The 17,170-nt window shown below is 37.4% G+C and overlaps 2 protein-coding genes across 8 annotated transcripts in view; one reads left to right on the top strand and one right to left on the bottom strand.

Moving 5' to 3' along the window:
• Positions 1 to 17,170, bottom strand: part of LOC119648126 — a 281,099-nt gene that overhangs the window by 207,030 nt on the left and 56,899 nt on the right. The gene's annotated exons all lie outside the window — the stretch shown is intronic.
• The window catches only part of LOC119648127 (carbohydrate sulfotransferase 11), a 177,405-nt gene that overhangs the window by 131,714 nt on the left and 28,521 nt on the right, over positions 1 to 17,170 (top strand). For 3 of the 7 annotated variants that reach the window (XM_038049650.1, XM_038049649.1, XM_038049648.1), the window contains one exon: positions 2,381 to 2,524. The exons of the other annotated variants lie outside the window; for them this stretch is intronic. In XM_038049650.1, the coding sequence (XP_037905578.1) occupies positions 2,381 to 2,524 (144 nt within the window). The remainder of the gene's footprint in view (positions 1 to 2,380; positions 2,525 to 17,170) is intronic. 7 annotated transcript variants of the gene reach the window in all.

Genomic DNA, 17,170 nt, shown 5'->3' with positions numbered 1-17,170 from the left:
TGTCTGGCGTCCTGACCCACGCCATCGCTCCATCTTAGGCAGGGTCTGCCTCGTCTTCTTTTTCTACCATAGATATTGCCCTTATAGACTTTCCGGGTGGGATCATCCTCATCCATACGGATTAAGTGACCCACCGTAACCTATTGAGCCGGATTTTATCCACAACCGGACGGTCATGGTATCGCTCATAGGTTTCGTCATTGTGTAGGCTATGTCTTTTTGTCCCATGAAAATACGAGTAAATTTCTCTATTTCTTTGCGAAACAAAACTTTATTAGAATCGATTCGTTCTTCTGTCGTTCACACTGGATTTGCTTGGAAACGGCAGAAGCTATTGCCACGAAATTTGGCGTGAACATGTGGTCTGTGAATCCCTTTACATCCAACTAGTAGCATAATTTTGTGCTCCATACATGCGAAAAGGGGGGTGAAACATTTTTTCACAGAATATTATCATGTTGGGTATCAGACGAAAGGAGTCGATTAGTGCCTTTCGAAACTGATCTCAGGTCTCGTTCTCAAAAACTATCCAATCGGAAAATTTGAAAAAAATCACAATGGTGCAATTTATACGAAATCTATTCCTCAAAATGCATCCCATTCCGACATCTGCTCAAATAAAGCTAATAATAGCATATTACCATTTTGTCATTTAGGAAGCTATTACTTCTACATAGCTTACTCTTGATAACCGTGAATCAAGCCGGATTTGTCAAAAACTGCGGAACTACTGACACTATACACGCTGCGCTCATGGAGAAACACCGTGAGAAGCATCGCCCTCTTTACATTGCCTTTCTGGATCTAGAGAAAGCGTTTGACCGTGTGCCACACGAACTCATCTGGTATGCTTTACGACAACACTTAGTACTGTTGGTATTCATCAAGGAAGCGCCCTCTCACCACTCCTCTTTGTTCTCGTTATGGACACCGTCACACGATATATCCAACGTCCAGCGCGCTACACACTGCTTTATGCCGATGATATTTTCCTAGCATCTGATAGCAAAAATGATCTCGAGCAACTTGTCCAAAAATGGAATGATCGCCTCATGAAACACGGTCTCAGATTGAATTTAAACAAAACTGAATTTTTGACGACCGATCCCCATGATACGGGCACAATCACTGTCAGCGGCAGTGATCTGCCCAGAACTGAGCAATTTAAATACCTCGGGTCAACGCTATCAGCCAATGGAGAACTGCGTTATGAAATTGCTTCACGCATTAACGCAACCTGGATGAAGTGGCGTTCCACAACTGGTGTTCTTTGTGATCGACGTATCAACGGACGTCTCAAATCTAAAATTTACCGCAATGTTGTCCGTCCAGTCGCTTTCTATGGTTCTGAGTGTTGACCAACTATAAAAGACAATGAACGGCGTCTTGCGGTAATGAAGACGAAGATGTTACGTTGGACTAGTGACGTGACACGTTTTGATCACATCTGAAATGAGGATATCCGCGATCGTTATGGGGTTGCAGCGATCGTGGAAAAGTTGCGAGAGAGGCGCCTTCGGTGGTATGGTCACGTAATTCGTGCTAACAAGAATTCATTTGCCAAGATTGGTCTGAACATCGAAGTCAATGGTAAACGACCAAAAGGCAGGCCTAAACAACGGTGGCTTGATACGCTGGATGGGGATTTAAAAGCCTCGAGATTGTACCCAGATCAGGCATTCGATAGAGCCAAATGGCGAAAACGACCACGACGAGCCGACCCCGCTTGTGAACGGGACAAAGACTGAAGAAAAAGAAGAAGAATGTTGTAAGTACGGCGAGAAATTAAAATTCCGTGGCAATTAAAGAGTTAAGAATTCGAATAGAATTTACATGAGAAATCGTCTGGAATACCGTTTTTCCCATAGTTTTGAAGCATTTAATCAGACGCCAAAACACATACTGGCCTACGACCTTCCTTCGATATAAACATTGTCTTCGAGTGTGCTAGGTTTTCATTAACCGAGGCCACACATTAGCTGCTGCCGTTTTGTTGCATTAGTGCGCATTACTTATAAGCCTACTAATTAGCAAATTGCACATTGCACTCTTTGTGGAATCATCAGCTTACAACACATACGAATGACAAATATAGCAACTCGCATGCATGCTCAATAAGTCATTAAAGCATGCGAAGAACAACAAACAGTTTACATATAGAACTGAGTACATCAATCCCATTCATTTACATCCCGAGTTCAAGCCGTTCACAAGATTACTCATTATCTAACACCCACCACTTACCCAGCCACACTTAAACTCGTCACTTCCTTGCATGTCACACATATCTTAGAAATATCTATATACGTATAGTCTATTATTATTCCTATCAAATGATTTAGGTTTAAAACTATCTTCTATATATAACTTTCAATTGTAGGCCTATTCTAAGCAAACATTAGTGGAAAAAAGTTTTCGTTATCCTTTAATGATACTTGGACCGCTGAAAGCGTTAGCTAAACGTGCCGTGGGCAAATCTGGAAGATCGTCATCGTACAGACACTATAAGAGAAGACATAAATACGTAAATATTTTATTTTAAAACTACAAAATAAAACATCCAACTAGAAAAATAAGTTTCAATCACAAATCAATCGTACTCATAAATGAATTTGACTTTTTGGATTTGGATTGGAATACGTCAAAATGCTTTTAGCATGTTTGTAGATACAGAACAACACGAACAAATTAAAAGCGAATGCAAAAATGAGACTAATGCATAGTATTATATATTATACTTTTTGTTTCTTATTGAGTTCTCACCTATACTTATAACGAGTGTACATGTACATATGCGTTTAATAAAATGTTTGCCTTGTTTTTTTAAACATTGTTGAAAAGTCTGTTTAAATTTATATTTAATAGGAAATTTACCACTTCAACGCATAGGATATTTATTTATTTTAAAGACATCTAGATGTCTAGTGCATAAAGCTCACGAAGTCGAAGCATTTCACCCCCATCGACCACCTTATTATTCGATCTCGAATAGTTGCTTGCCAATAATAATAAATAGACGGAGCTAGCCGTTTTAGAGATGAATGGTTTTGTAGTTGCTCTGTGTAAATAATTTTGAGTAAAGTGACTTTCAGCTGTAAAAGATGCTGCTACTTTGCTGGAAATGCGATTGGAATCTTTGCATCTTAAGGGTTGAATTTTTATCATCATCTTTCTTCAGAAAATCAGAAAATCGGTCTTAGAACTAACCGCGGAACTGAATACAATGGAACGTTCATAGTGAACAGCAGATTAAATTCGACAATATCTAGAGCATTATGAAATGAACTGCCGAAGGTACGGACAAACTTTTACAATTCAACTTTTTCCTACCTCGTTGCATTTTCAAATACCTTCAAATCAACGATGAATAACTAAAATGATTTTGCAAGCAGTCAATAGATATAACCAAACAAATAACTTCGGGCCAGATGTCGACTTGAAATCTTCAATTTCATCATTTATTTTAATAATAAGCGTAAAATAAAATTCAGTGACACTATGAATGATAAATGAGTTTGAATCTTAATTTTATTCAGGAAAAATTGTGGTCAAAATCATTTTTACTATAGTTTGTAAGGTTTTGTGTAGAACAAAACTCTACTAAAATCAATTTACTGTCTGTCTGTCTGCAAGGCGTATTTCTCTGAAAAACGGTTATACCGACTGACGCCAAATTTGCTGGGAAGGTGCGAACTGTGAACACTCACGAATACAGTAAGTAACATCGTTCTATTTTGAATTTAAGAGAGGGGAGGGGAAGGTTGAGGAGGTGGGGTCTCCATACATGCAAAAGTGAGGTGTACATTTTTTTCACCAATTATAGTCATGTGTTATACCAAATGTAAGGTATTGATTAGTACTTTTCAAAGCTGGTCTCAGTTCTGCTATCTAGTGTACACAGGGGGAGGGCAGGGGCTGAAAAGCGATCATTTCTTTGGCCTATTCATTCTTAGAACCTACCCACCTACCTAACCACAAAAATTTGAAAAAAATCACAACGCTGTCACTATATGGTTCCTAGGTACTGAAATACCCTCCATACCGATATCTGTTCAAAATAAGTTCATAATAATATATTACTATAATTTTTAATAATTGACTACACAATCCCCCTTAAGTTCATCTTACAATCATGAAATACAGTAATATAGGGTACACTATAAAGCCTTTTCCTACCAAGTTTGGTAGAAGTGGCACTATTACTAACAAAATTATAATAGGACAAAGTTGCCGCTTCGGTGCAAATTCTAAGACTTTGAATGACAGTATCACGTGAAAGTGAATATTCCAACATAATATATGCAATACATTACGTGCTAGGTGCTAATGGACCAAATGTCCAATCAAATGTTTTTTAAAGAAAATACACAAAACCTTTCATCCCCTTACACGGTGGTTGCAAAATTTTTTCACCTAGTACACTAGTACTTTTCGAATCCTAGTTTTGACATTGGCTGCAAAGCGGAGGAGTGCGGAAGTCTGAAAGCAGTTAATTATTTCAAGAACTCATTCTCGGAAACCACGTAAATGAAAAATCTGAAAAAAAAAAATTATGATGGTCCACACACATGGTATCTAGGCCACAAAATACCCTAAGTTTCGATATCTGTTAAAATAAAATTAATAATAGTATATTGAAAATATACTGCGGGGGCCCCTTAAATGAAATATCATACTAGAAATCGGTAGAAATTGGAAGGAATCCTACTATTATTAATAAAGTTATACAACACAATTATGACCGATGAGCTTTTTTAAGAAAATTTACTCTATCATGAGGATCTTGATTGTGAAGAAAAATCACGGGGAAAATCGTCAAATTAAGTTTAGAGTAGTTCTTTGTCAGGTTTGTAATATATTTAACGGTACATATGACTAAAAACATTGATTTTATTTTACATATGCACCTCCGTTTTTTAATAACGATAAATTAACAGTACATGGGTAAAAAAGGGAATATTAAGGTAAAATAGAACATGCAAGTTAGGTTCCTTTTGAAGGAGGGAAGGAAAGCTATCTAGCGATTGTCTTAAATGTCGGTGGTTGTAAAGCATCGGTAACTGAAATAGTAACAAAATTCAGTACCGTTCGTGAAAGACCAGAAATCCTTCAGAGCAGTCCAAAAATTTCAAGAGAAAACGAAAGGCTAATTTTGTGAAATTCTCAAGAGGCTTGAACTCAACCTCGCAGAGAATTTTAGATAACGTGAGAGACGCTGGCGTTTGTATAAAAATGGGTTGAAATTTAGGAGGCCGGCCAAAAAGCCGAAATTGCCAGGAGTGACGCGGCAAAGGCAAGTTAAACTGGTTAAAAATACTTGATGACTGATGGACTCGGCTGAAAAGCGAAATTCTCATTTTCCCTTTTTTGGCTTTTTTTAATTAGCTTTTTTAGTTATTTGTATATAAGTATCCATCCAATTACAATTAAGATGGATATGCATGTAAGTTAGTACCAGTAGTATTCAATTTACGTACATATTTATAAGTATATGCACGTATGCTTTTGGCACGGAATAAGGAGATATTGAGATGCTTTTGCGTGAATATTTGTATACATATGCGTCAGTATGCGGTATAAGCAATGTTTGTTTGTTTAAAATGAGCACAATATCTATCTTTAATATGTAAATATTTCTTGATGTTTGGAAATATATGAAGAATTGTTTTGAATTCGTCAGATACGAAAGGTTTTGTGTATTTCTTAGTACGTAGCGCGTAATATATGCATAAATTATGTGAGAGTATCCACTTTCGGGTGATATCGACATTCACAGTCTTGAATTTGCAAAGAAGCAACAATTTTGACGTATGATAACTTTGTTAGTAATATTGCATCAAACTTGGTAAATTCATGCTCTAGTCTACGTCATTGCAAAATTTCGTGGTGCTAAGATGAACTTAAGGCAATTACTAAAAATTATAGTAATATACTATTGTTAACTTTATTTGAAAAGATATCGGTATGGAAGGTGTTTCGGAGCTTAGCCGCCTGGCAGCCTCCTGATTTTTTTTCAGATTTTTCGGTTAGGTAGTTTCTGAGAATGGCCCCTTAAAGAAATGATAACTTTCAACCCTGCGTACCCCCACCATTATAAAAAATGCCAAAACTAAGACCGGCTTCGAAAAGTACTAATCGAGACCTTTAATTTAATACTTCACATGGCTATATCTGATAAAAAAAAAATGTACACCCCATTTTGCATGTATGAGGACTACCCCCTTTAAGTTCGACGTCGTCGATAGAGACGTTACGTTGGATCGTGACGTAATGTCTGAAGCCCATCTTCGAAATAGGGTTGTACCCATTGTGGAAAATTTGCAGGAGAGCCATTTTCATTGGTATGGGATGTGATTCACGCTGGCGCGAAGTTACTATTTAAAATTGGGCTCAGCATCCAATGACCAAAAGGTTGATCGAAGCTTGAACGCTATATGGTGAGTTAAGAGCCTGCAGAGCCAGGAAATCTTATTCGGACTTTTTCCACTACTTCTATGAAGTATACGAATAAAGGTTTGACATCGTGGTTGAAAAAATTACACTTCAGGAAATTATCTTGACCTGCAACTCATAACAGGGACCCGAAAAGTTCATCCAATATTACCAATTCAAGCATTTTTGGAAAAAAAAAATAATTTAAAAGAGTAGATCCCCAATCGGTAACACAATCTCACACGATAACAGCAGTCTAAAATATTTAAAAATTTCTCATAAATATCCACAGGCTGTGCTCCATTTTTGATTATGAATACAAAAGAGAAATGCATGCTCATAAAGTTCATTGCTTTCTGGTGAAGACAAACACAAGAATTTCTGATAATTTTATAACATAGAATTTCCATGGTTTCCTCTGCATACTATACGCACAGATTTAAAGTGCAAGTAGTGAAATGAATCCATACAATTCACCTTCTCACGTAGGCGTGTAATGGCCACTAAGCAAATATTTCTGCTTGAGAGCATAAAATTATCAAAAATCACTTCTTAGGGGATTTTTCTGTTATATGCTCTCTCTCATTAGATACAATGAGGTTAAAGATTAGATTGTCTAATGTATATAGTTTGAATAATTATGAAAAAGTGCAGGAAATTCCAGATTTTAGTATTATCAAAACTAACCATGATGATGATATTGAGAATTTGTGAACATTTGAAGTATTCAATTTTCTCCAATTTTTGAATCTTTCTGGCTTACTGTTATAAACCAGCGACAGTGTGTGTACGGTATTTGTGGACACGTACATACAGGAGTGGTAAAAACTTTGGAGACTTCTCTGTAAAGAGAATGAATTGCTTGTGAAATATTTATTTTTTGATATATTCATTTCAAAAATAAAATTGTTTCAAGCTTTCTATATATTCTTTTGTATGGATATCATTGCTCTGAATTAAATTTATAAAAAAACCAAAGAAATTCCACAAAAATTGAAATCGTAAAGTTTTTAACCCCTCAAAACTTTGGAAACTTTTAACATTGGATATTATAGTTTTTAAAAGATGCTTCCTACTAAAATACTTTCAAATAAGATGAGAGGACTAATGAACAGTGCAATCGAGAATGGTAAGACTTTCTGAGAAATCGGAGTGCTTTTTAGTGTCACAAAATTTGGACTATTGAGGGTCCATAAAAAATGAAAGGCAAGGGATACAATAGATCGCCCAAAGGAGGTCGATGCCTAATTAACTAACCGAAATCAATGCGCATAGTTGACGTTGCGCGAGAAAATCTGCGCAAAAATTGTACATATGTACGAAAGTTGCTAAATTACAACGTTAAGGTATCGACACCAGTTGCTCAGCGAGTTTTGCAATAATGAAACTATTGTTTTTTGACAATATTGCCTAATTGTAATAACGTTTAGTAAAAATGGACTAATGGAACGACGACCATCATGAAAACCTTGGACTTCAAGATTGATCAGTCGCCAAATGGGGTCGTGTTTTGTGAAGCGACGAAAGCAAACTTAACCTGTCTGGTGCTGATGGAATTAGATATGTTCGTCGTCCAAATGGACCCTAAAACGATTCCAAGTACCAACAGTGAAGCATGGGGGTGGAAACGAAGTGATCTGGCACGGATATTACTTTTGTGTGAAATTTTCGGCACTGACAACATTAGTTATCGGGTGCTTTTCTCGTGGTGGCGTTAGTCCATTAATCCAAGTTTAAAGAGTTATGAGATGGCCAATGTATTGTAATACTTTAGAAAAGCATATGTTACATGTTCATGACAAAATAGAGAAAGACTGGGTGTTCTAAAAGGATAACGATCCTAAGCACTCGTTCAGAATTGGCTAAATACCAACCAAGTTACAAAAGTAACTTGGCCTCTTCTAAGTCGACCTGAATCTTATTGAGCATCTTGACAAAGAGTTAGACCGACATATTTGAACTCAAAACTTTTCTAAAACAACTGCATTAATGGCTGCTCTCCAAAAAAATAGATCGCAAAACCAATAGACGTGATAATGAACTTAGTTGAATCTATTCCGCGCAAATGGGCAGGACTAACAAAGGCTAAGGGCTATTCAGCAAGATATTAAAAAAAATATTTCTTTTTCCACGTTGTTATTACTTCATAGACAAAAGTTTCCAAAGTTTTGAGGGGTTGAAAAAATGACCACTTTAGTTTTTTAACGGAAAGTTTCTTGTTTTCGTTTCACATTAGCAATAATCAGATGAATCTGATGGAAATCGAAAACAAACATGAGGAACGTTCAAACATTGTTAGAACTACACACTTTGTGCAACAAATGTAGACGACCATTGAGGAAACCCTCTCAACATCAGTAAAGGCCTACAAAGGAGCTTAATTTTTCTAAGAACCTCATCCGTTGAGCTGTTCTTTAGGACCCCCGCTATAAATCTTACGCTATGCGCCGAGAACAGTTTATGTCGGAACAAAGATGGAAATAAAGACTTTTCCGAGCAAAATGTCTTTTGAACAAGTTTAAATTCCTTATGGTCCCTAACGTTATTTTTTTCTGATGAGAACCAAAAGACCAATCGCAGAAATCACAGATGCCCATATTCAAATCTTACAGATGTTCCAAGTATCATGCACACAGAATTCCTAGCCACTGTCATGGTCTTAAGTGTGTTGAGCAAAAAAATATATCATGTCCCCACATTTTTTTTTTAATGGCTCCAAGTCAATCCTGCCAAATACCGCATTCATCGAGGTTTGAACCATTGTGAAGCCGTGGATTGATAGTGTATATGGGGGAAGAGCATATATAATTCATCAAGACTCTGCCCTCCACACAAAGTGAACACGATACAAAATTGGAGGGCTGAAAATTTCCAAGTCCTCATCACACCGAGGTCATGAAAGCCTGATTCCGCAGGCTTAATGGGGAAATTTTTTGTGAAGAACTGGATAAAGATACAAATACGAATTTTTCACCATAGATTTATTAATATCTTGAGCGTTCATAATAATTTTTCCAGCCCGATCGCATAGTTGATTATTGAAATACAGAGCAATTTATACACCCATCTCCAAAAACAGGTGTTTTTGTCTGCTGCCACGCTAGAAGGCTTAAAAAAAAAATTAACGGCATTTTATTGTACAGACTTAACTACAGTCTGCAAAATAGGATTATTTAAAAATATTAAAAGCTAAATTTTTGGTGACTTGTTAAACTTTTTTTTGTGAATTTTGATGTTTTTTTGCGGCTTCTTCAATGAATAAAAAAAAACCACTGAATGAATCGCAATTATCTTAGTTTGCAGACCGTAGAAATATGTTCCGAATAAGTCCTGAAAATTTCAAAGAATTTCGTTGAATAGCTTTTGGGCTATGATGGCAGCCGATTTTCAACATGCAGTTTCGAGAAAGACGCATTTAAAAAGTAGAATGCGATTTTTAGCCATAAAACCTTAAACCATAAACCTTAGGTTTCTTCAAAAAACACACGCACAGCCTTGGCTTCAATTCCTGTCCTTTTAGCGAAGACATTTGAACGTCATTCGGACTGATAAATACGCGCTTCATTACGGCGATCGACACAAATCTGGCATGTGGCTTATCACGTGTTTAACACTATAATTTCCGAACGACTTCGAATATCAAAAAATCACTTTGCCCATATTTCCGTTAATACCATTAGGGTCAACATGAATAAGGCGCATTTAATTCGGGCGTTTTCGACACGACGATAGAGGCCATTACTCCTGCTAATTGCAGTTTAATTTTCTAGTCAGATAGTAGCTCAACGTTGTGTCGTGGAATTATATTAAATTTTTGTAAAAATATAAGTATTCTGAAATTGTTTTCAAATACCGCACCCATCCAGTACATAATTGCCAAAAAATGGCAGGAACTTCTACTTAAAATAGCAAAACTTACAAACTTTTCTGTTAATAAATTCATTGTGTCATCTATCAGAAGCCACAATCCCCTGAGCAGAACTCACATGACTACGTGCGAATATATTGTATGTTTATCTTAGACGTCTTCCGATCATCCCAAACTAAATGGTATTTCACTGAACAGAAATCAAGAACTAAAGCCCAAGCCTTTCTAAAAAATTTGCTGAATTGAATTCACTTGAGGAATAATTGTTTGTAATTATCAAAAGACTGAATACCATTTTCATTTCACATAAAACGTTATTAGAATCGATTCAACGTCTGACAGTCTGTCACACTCGATTTGTTGGGAAAGAGCTTGGGCTGTTGTCAGAAAAATTTGATGACAACATGCGGTCTGGCAATCCCTTTACATATAGCAAATTGCGGCATTTTCTATTGAATCTAAGGAGGGCTCCTTATACATGTGGAAAGGGGGTGAATTTTTTGAGGTATCAAATGAAAGTATTTTTCGAAAATGATCTTATCTCTGATATTAGGTGAAACGTAGGGGACAAAAATCACAATGGTGCACCTATACAAAATCTAGGCTATTCCGATACCTGCTCAAATAAAATTAAAATTATCATATCATCATCATCATTTTTTTCCTAGAAGAACAGTACCATTATAAGTAATAATATAATACAAAATTTAGGAAACTTTGAAGGGAAATGCAACTAATTATCATTAAGTTATAGATGTTCAAACTTTTGTACTTCACGAGAATTTATCGCAAACATGTATGACGCCATCATTATATAAAATCAACTCATGTGAACGACGGAGTTGAATATATCAAGGAATATTTGGAATTCTTAGCTATGTACAAATGGAAAAACCTTCTTACACAAGGTGAACACAAAACCGTTATACCCGAAGCGTACAACTTCCGGCCAAAAATCTACATAATTCGAAATCCTTTTCATCTTGTAACTCTGTTCACTTGTAACTCTAAAAGTTACATACCCAATCCACAAAGAGAAAATTCAATTTTGTTAAAACCAAATCCTGCCAAATCGAGACCTTCCGTTTGATATTCCATTTGATTACATTGTCAATGATGATAAAAGACGAGATGGGGAGGTTGTGGAGGGTCAGAGGTCTCCTTTCTTCGAACCCATAAAAAACGTGCGGCGGTCAACCCCTTAAAAAATATGACGCCTCAAAGTGGAAGTTTTTGAAATTATCACAGTATAGTTTGAACTTTCAATCCTACCCTAGAGGGGGACAGCGTGATGAGAGTATGAAAAAGGAAGAGAGAGGCTCCCCCTCTCAAATCCCGGCTTAGAGCGGCCTTCAAAGTAGGATTATTTTGAATTCGCAACAATAGGGTCAAGGAGACAACATACAGGATGAATACGTCGAGTTTCCACGAGGCACGGAATGTGATCGCGTGTGCACAAGTTAACTACATCAAAAATGCTATATAGATTGAGTTCTGCCCATAGTGCCCAGATGATTGTCTTGTATATGCGATTCACGAACGGCGTACATTTGCGACGCTTTTCTTCTACCATACAAATTGAAGCAATGTGCCGGGAGGCAAACCTCCTGTATGTACGCTTCTTGGGTAGGGTTTGATTTTCAACGCGAACTCCTTCAGGAGTGGCAGAGAATAAAGAGAGAAACGGGACTTCTTTTCTCCTCTATAATAATAATCGTTGGCACAGCAATCCATATTGGATCAGGGCAGTACACTACAGTACACTGCGGTCAGCATTGTGCTCGCCCGAAATTATTACCCTGATTTGACTCAGGTACTAATTCACAGCTGACTCGACTGGTATCCGACATCCAGTCACGATAACAAATCCTCTACCCCGGTAAAAATTCCGCCAGTCACCCTAATAATACAACAATATAATAATATAATATAATATAATATCTTTCCAAAAATTCTGTCCCATTTTTTTAACGAGTTTGGAAAAGGCAAACCTTCTTCGTTTTACATATTTTCCCTGCCCATAGGATTTCATGCCCTCTGAGTTGGGGCTTCAGAATACACTCAAAGTATTCCCTGCACGTCGCAAAAGACGACTAAAAAAGATAGAAACTTCGAAATTTTACTGCTACCGCCTCTGATAGGGACTGACCTTACTCACGGCTACGAGCTTTGACGGCTATCGAAAATGGCTGATTAGTTTCCGGAATGTGTACACAGTGATTGACATTATGTTCGTTAAGGTGCATGGACATGTGATGGAGAGACATGATCTTGGTGACCGTAACAACAATAATGAACGATTTGTAGACTTATATAACTTTCACCATGATTCTGAATCGTATAACATCGAGTGAAGTTCAAACTTTTGTGGATGATTCGGCTACTCACCGTAACATGCGGACGTCTCCTTGCCGGACCCTTCCCTGTACCCGTCTTCAAAATTGTTGTTTTCACTCATTTATAAATGCTGCGAATTTAAGATTTTTCGCAATGAGAAGAAGGGGATGATCGTTAACATTCCGAAGAAGGGCACTCGGGCAGGGGTATTTGCATACTTCCTGCTGTCGCAAAGATCTTATCTCGCATGACCCAGGAACGCACCAAGAAAACCTCGAACGCTTGATCGACAAAGAACAGGCTAATTTTCGTTCTAGATCCTCCGGTAGCAAATCATTTTGGAAGAATATGTGGAGTGATCTAACACCAGCTCTCCATCTAGTTTGAGGAAGCTGTCAATAGCACGAACTGGGAGCATAAGAGGAATGCTCTACACAGGAAGGGCATTCCGAAGCAACTATTAGCTATTATCAGAACAACATATGATGGCACACAATTTCCCGGGCAACACCAAGGCAAAATATCAGAGACATTTCAAATACAAAGCAAAGTCCGGTAGGTTTTATCTTGTTACCCGTACTTTTTATTCTGTCAATATCGTTTTTCATACACTGTTAGCTAGAAGATCTAAAAAGACTGAATAGTCTATGTCATGTTTCCTCAGGCACCTCGACTACGCTGCTATATATGCTGCCTCCCCCTAGAGTTATAGAGTAGCGTTGGGCTCAAGATAAACAATAACAAAACCGGAGTTCTCCATCAGATTTACTGACTGATTTACAGTAGGTAGATTACACATTAAGGCAGAGCGACAACTCTATTGTACGTTATGACATACAGAGGGACCCACTATCCCAGGATGGCGGACGGGTGATCGCCCTAGAAATTCATGGCACACAACAGTGAAGGAGGACTGAAAACTTTTCGGAAAATCTTGGAGGAAATTGAAGCGTATTGTTAAAAATCGACAGCGATAGTTGACGTCTTCCAACTATATCAATCTTAATAATGGATCATACATTAAGAAAGTAACAAAAATTATAATGGTGACTATAACATGTTTTGGAACCCACTAAGAATGAAACGCCGAAGAACTTCATTCGACACCCTATTGACGAGTATTGTAGGCATTTTGAGAAGTAAGAAGGGGCTATTGTACATTTCAAAAATGGCACTAATGGCTCATAGCCGTGATTTATGCATAAGGTTTTATTGCACCATATACGTACACATATAATATAAACCTTTGCATCATTTGAATTCAATTGTGCCAGAATCGTAGTACAGCTAGGGAAGACGTACATATCTGGTCATGGAAACAAATCTGTAGCCAACTCCTTTCTATGACGATAAATTTTGGCGAAAGTTGAGCAAATATCGTTCTGATTGTGTAGAAACGATGGTCAGTTGAAGCTTGTCGGTAGTACGCGTACTGTCAAGCACTGCTAACAATTAATATCAGTTGTATTTCCCGGCTGTGGTGTGCTGATAATCCTTGCATATAAACAAGCTTATAGTGCATCAATTTACATAACTTCTATGCCCGTCGAGGTATTGTCTCAGCACCAGGACACTACTCCCTCACACTTTGGGTCAATCTTTCTGAATAAATCTCTTTGAAGCTTGACTCTCAACAACATACCAGTAATGCTTATACATCTCTCCATCGACGCAAAAAGATTCCCAACGAAAGGTCGCCTGTTTTGGTGTGTTCTAGCATTCGTTCAAACAAGGTCTTTTGAACAAATGCTAGTGATTCGATAATATACAGAACACTCTTGAAAAACTAAGCCTTAGTCCACGCGGTACGAAAGGAAAGCACTGATTAGCCAAGTATACGAGTTACTACCAAAAACAAAGTTATTGTTAACGAACTTTATTTTTGGTAGTAATGGTAGACAGTAACTATAATAAATTTAAAACAAATTTTTCCACTATAAACTATAGAAAGACATAATTCTGGTGTTATGTTTCTGATTATCGACATCTTTAATCTCTCTCTCTCTCTCTATGTACATAGATACACAAGATGAAAGATTTTAGTGTAATGTAATTACATCCATTTAGATTAAGTATAACACGCTTATGCCAAAGAAGATTAACGAATTGATGTCATGGACCAGTCAAAGATGAAGAAGGACCAAATGCTTTGCTTTTATGGAGAACGAAGCAATTACTGTGAAATAAGCTTGCCTTGCAAATTGAATAGAATGGAGTCATTAGAGTAATTCGAATTTACAAATTCAACTATGCAGCAATTGAATGCAAGCGAGGATGGATTAGTTACTGATATTCGGAACTACAATTACCTACATAAATTCCATTGTAAATGGAAGGAAGACTATTTGTTGATAGCAATATGGAAAATATAATAAATGTCTATATGGTCTATATTTACGAGCAAGACATAATATCGCACCTCCTATGAATGGTTCCAAATGAATAACTTGTCCGTTTCTATAGAATGCCTATCCGAAGTAGAAATTGAGCACTGTTACAATAAGGCTAATTCATCTGGAACTTGATTCGCAGTTCCTACCATTAGCATTCCCCTGAAAAGTATTTCACAAATAGAAACACAATTAAACAATCTTTGACGATGGTTTTTCTAGGTCGCATTTGTGCAGCCGCTTGCTCGGTGTGAACGTCCCGAAACTATCAGAACATTTTCAACAAGTTGAATAGGAATAATGATCACTGCAAATGACCAGAGACTTAAAAATCTATTATGAAAACTGAAAGTAGAAGCATGTCCCCCATGCGTTGCCAAACGACTTCAAAACGAGAATACAGCAAGTGAAGGATGACTGACTAAGAAAATAAATTTACAATTAAAAAATCTAGTTATTTCTGAACTTTAAAAGCAAAGCACACTAGGTGCTATGATGTAAGCTTATAACAGTCTAATTTTGTTTTTGAATTGAGACCAAGTACTTATTAATGCATTCAATTTGCTTCTAAATAAAATGAATATTTTCTGAACGCATTAGGGTGGGATACACCCGTCTAATGGACCGAATCCCTCGTTAGTGTTCCAGTCTTTAGTAAACTTATGTTTTTAAGAGTCCTTAACGAGAAGGTTTGGTTTTTCTGATGAAGAAGAATGCCAGTTCTCCTGCTTGAAAACTTCAAAATGAGGAACGACAACCGCTAGAGATACATTGTATAAACAATTCGGAATACCGGAAGCTGGCTGCTTCGGATATAACGGCTTTGTGCCCATCTTATGTGAGGAAGTTTTTATGCACGGTTCTCAATTCACACATAGCTAAGAATACAAAATATTCCGTCATACATTGCCAAACCGCATATGTATAGACGTAAATATTCTGCTCATTGTAAACAAACAAACATTATTTATTACCGCTTTACTCAGTGCGCAAAAGCATAAATTTAATATTGCAGGTACATATTATACATATCTATCTTGATTGAGTACTAACCGCAACTTAATTAACATATACTTTGACTTGAGTAATTGATGCTGATATATAAAAAAATTAAAACAAGCTAGAAAAGGGAAGCTAAAATGTTCCCATGCACCCTGCTTCCTCCGCTCCTTTCTCCAATTTGAATTTGTTTGATTTTCTCTTCAACTGCTGTGACACTGATCAGTGGAATTGTTCCAAATGTCATGAATACAAGCAGTAAATAACACCATTTTACGTTGAGTTTAATGGGCGTCTCCATATATGCAATATCTATATATGGTCGCCATTTAAACCTTGGTGGGGTATAGCTCATCAACTACACCTACACATCATCGTTCACTTTCCATGTGCTACTCCCATATAGCACCACGGAAAGCTGCTGAGGTAGCTGCATTTCCAGATGTTAGATAAACCGACGAAAGCCGATCTAGCGTTGTTAATGCGTCGGGCAAAATCCAAATTGGTGCCACCGCCCGTAGAAACTATGCTTGCTAGATATACAAATTGATCGACGCCTTCGATGCTCTGCCCATAATCGTAGATAAGGAGAGTGCGATGACCCGTTAGACTAATAACCTTGTTTCTGTTCGTGTTCATCTTGAGTCCAACTCTACTTACCTCTCTTCCCAAATCCAGAGCCATTTGGCCAAAATTCACAACCCGGTGAAAGAGCAAACGGATGTCATCAGCGTAATCAAGGTGAAAGGAGACATGTCATAGATCACTTCCACGTTCTCCAAACAAGGCAGCACGAAGAACGTCACCGATAACAAGAAGAAATAACATCGGTGATAGGATGCAACCCTGGTGGACTGCGCTTTGGTCCTTAAAACTTTCTAAGATTTCAGTTCGATATAGCACGTGACATTTTACGCCATCATATGTCCCTCTGATATTTTCAAAATGATACTACTCAACTGTTCGAAAATCGATCGAAAGTTTTCTCGAAATCGATTAAGAGCAGGTGCAGCGATCTAAACGCCGCGCACTGTTCCAAAATGATCCCCAGGCTGTTGATGTGGTCAGTGCAGGAGGATCCGGAACGGAAACCAGCATACTCTCTGTTGATCAAGCTTTATTATTTTTGCAACGGCAGGGAGCA

This window comes from Hermetia illucens, chromosome 2, assembly GCF_905115235.1.
Source record: "Hermetia illucens chromosome 2, iHerIll2.2.curated.20191125, whole genome shotgun sequence".
Taxonomy (NCBI): domain Eukaryota; kingdom Metazoa; phylum Arthropoda; class Insecta; order Diptera; family Stratiomyidae; genus Hermetia; species Hermetia illucens.
Note: the sequence above shows the minus strand (reverse complement) of the source record. Positions and strands in the feature narration are given on the sequence as shown.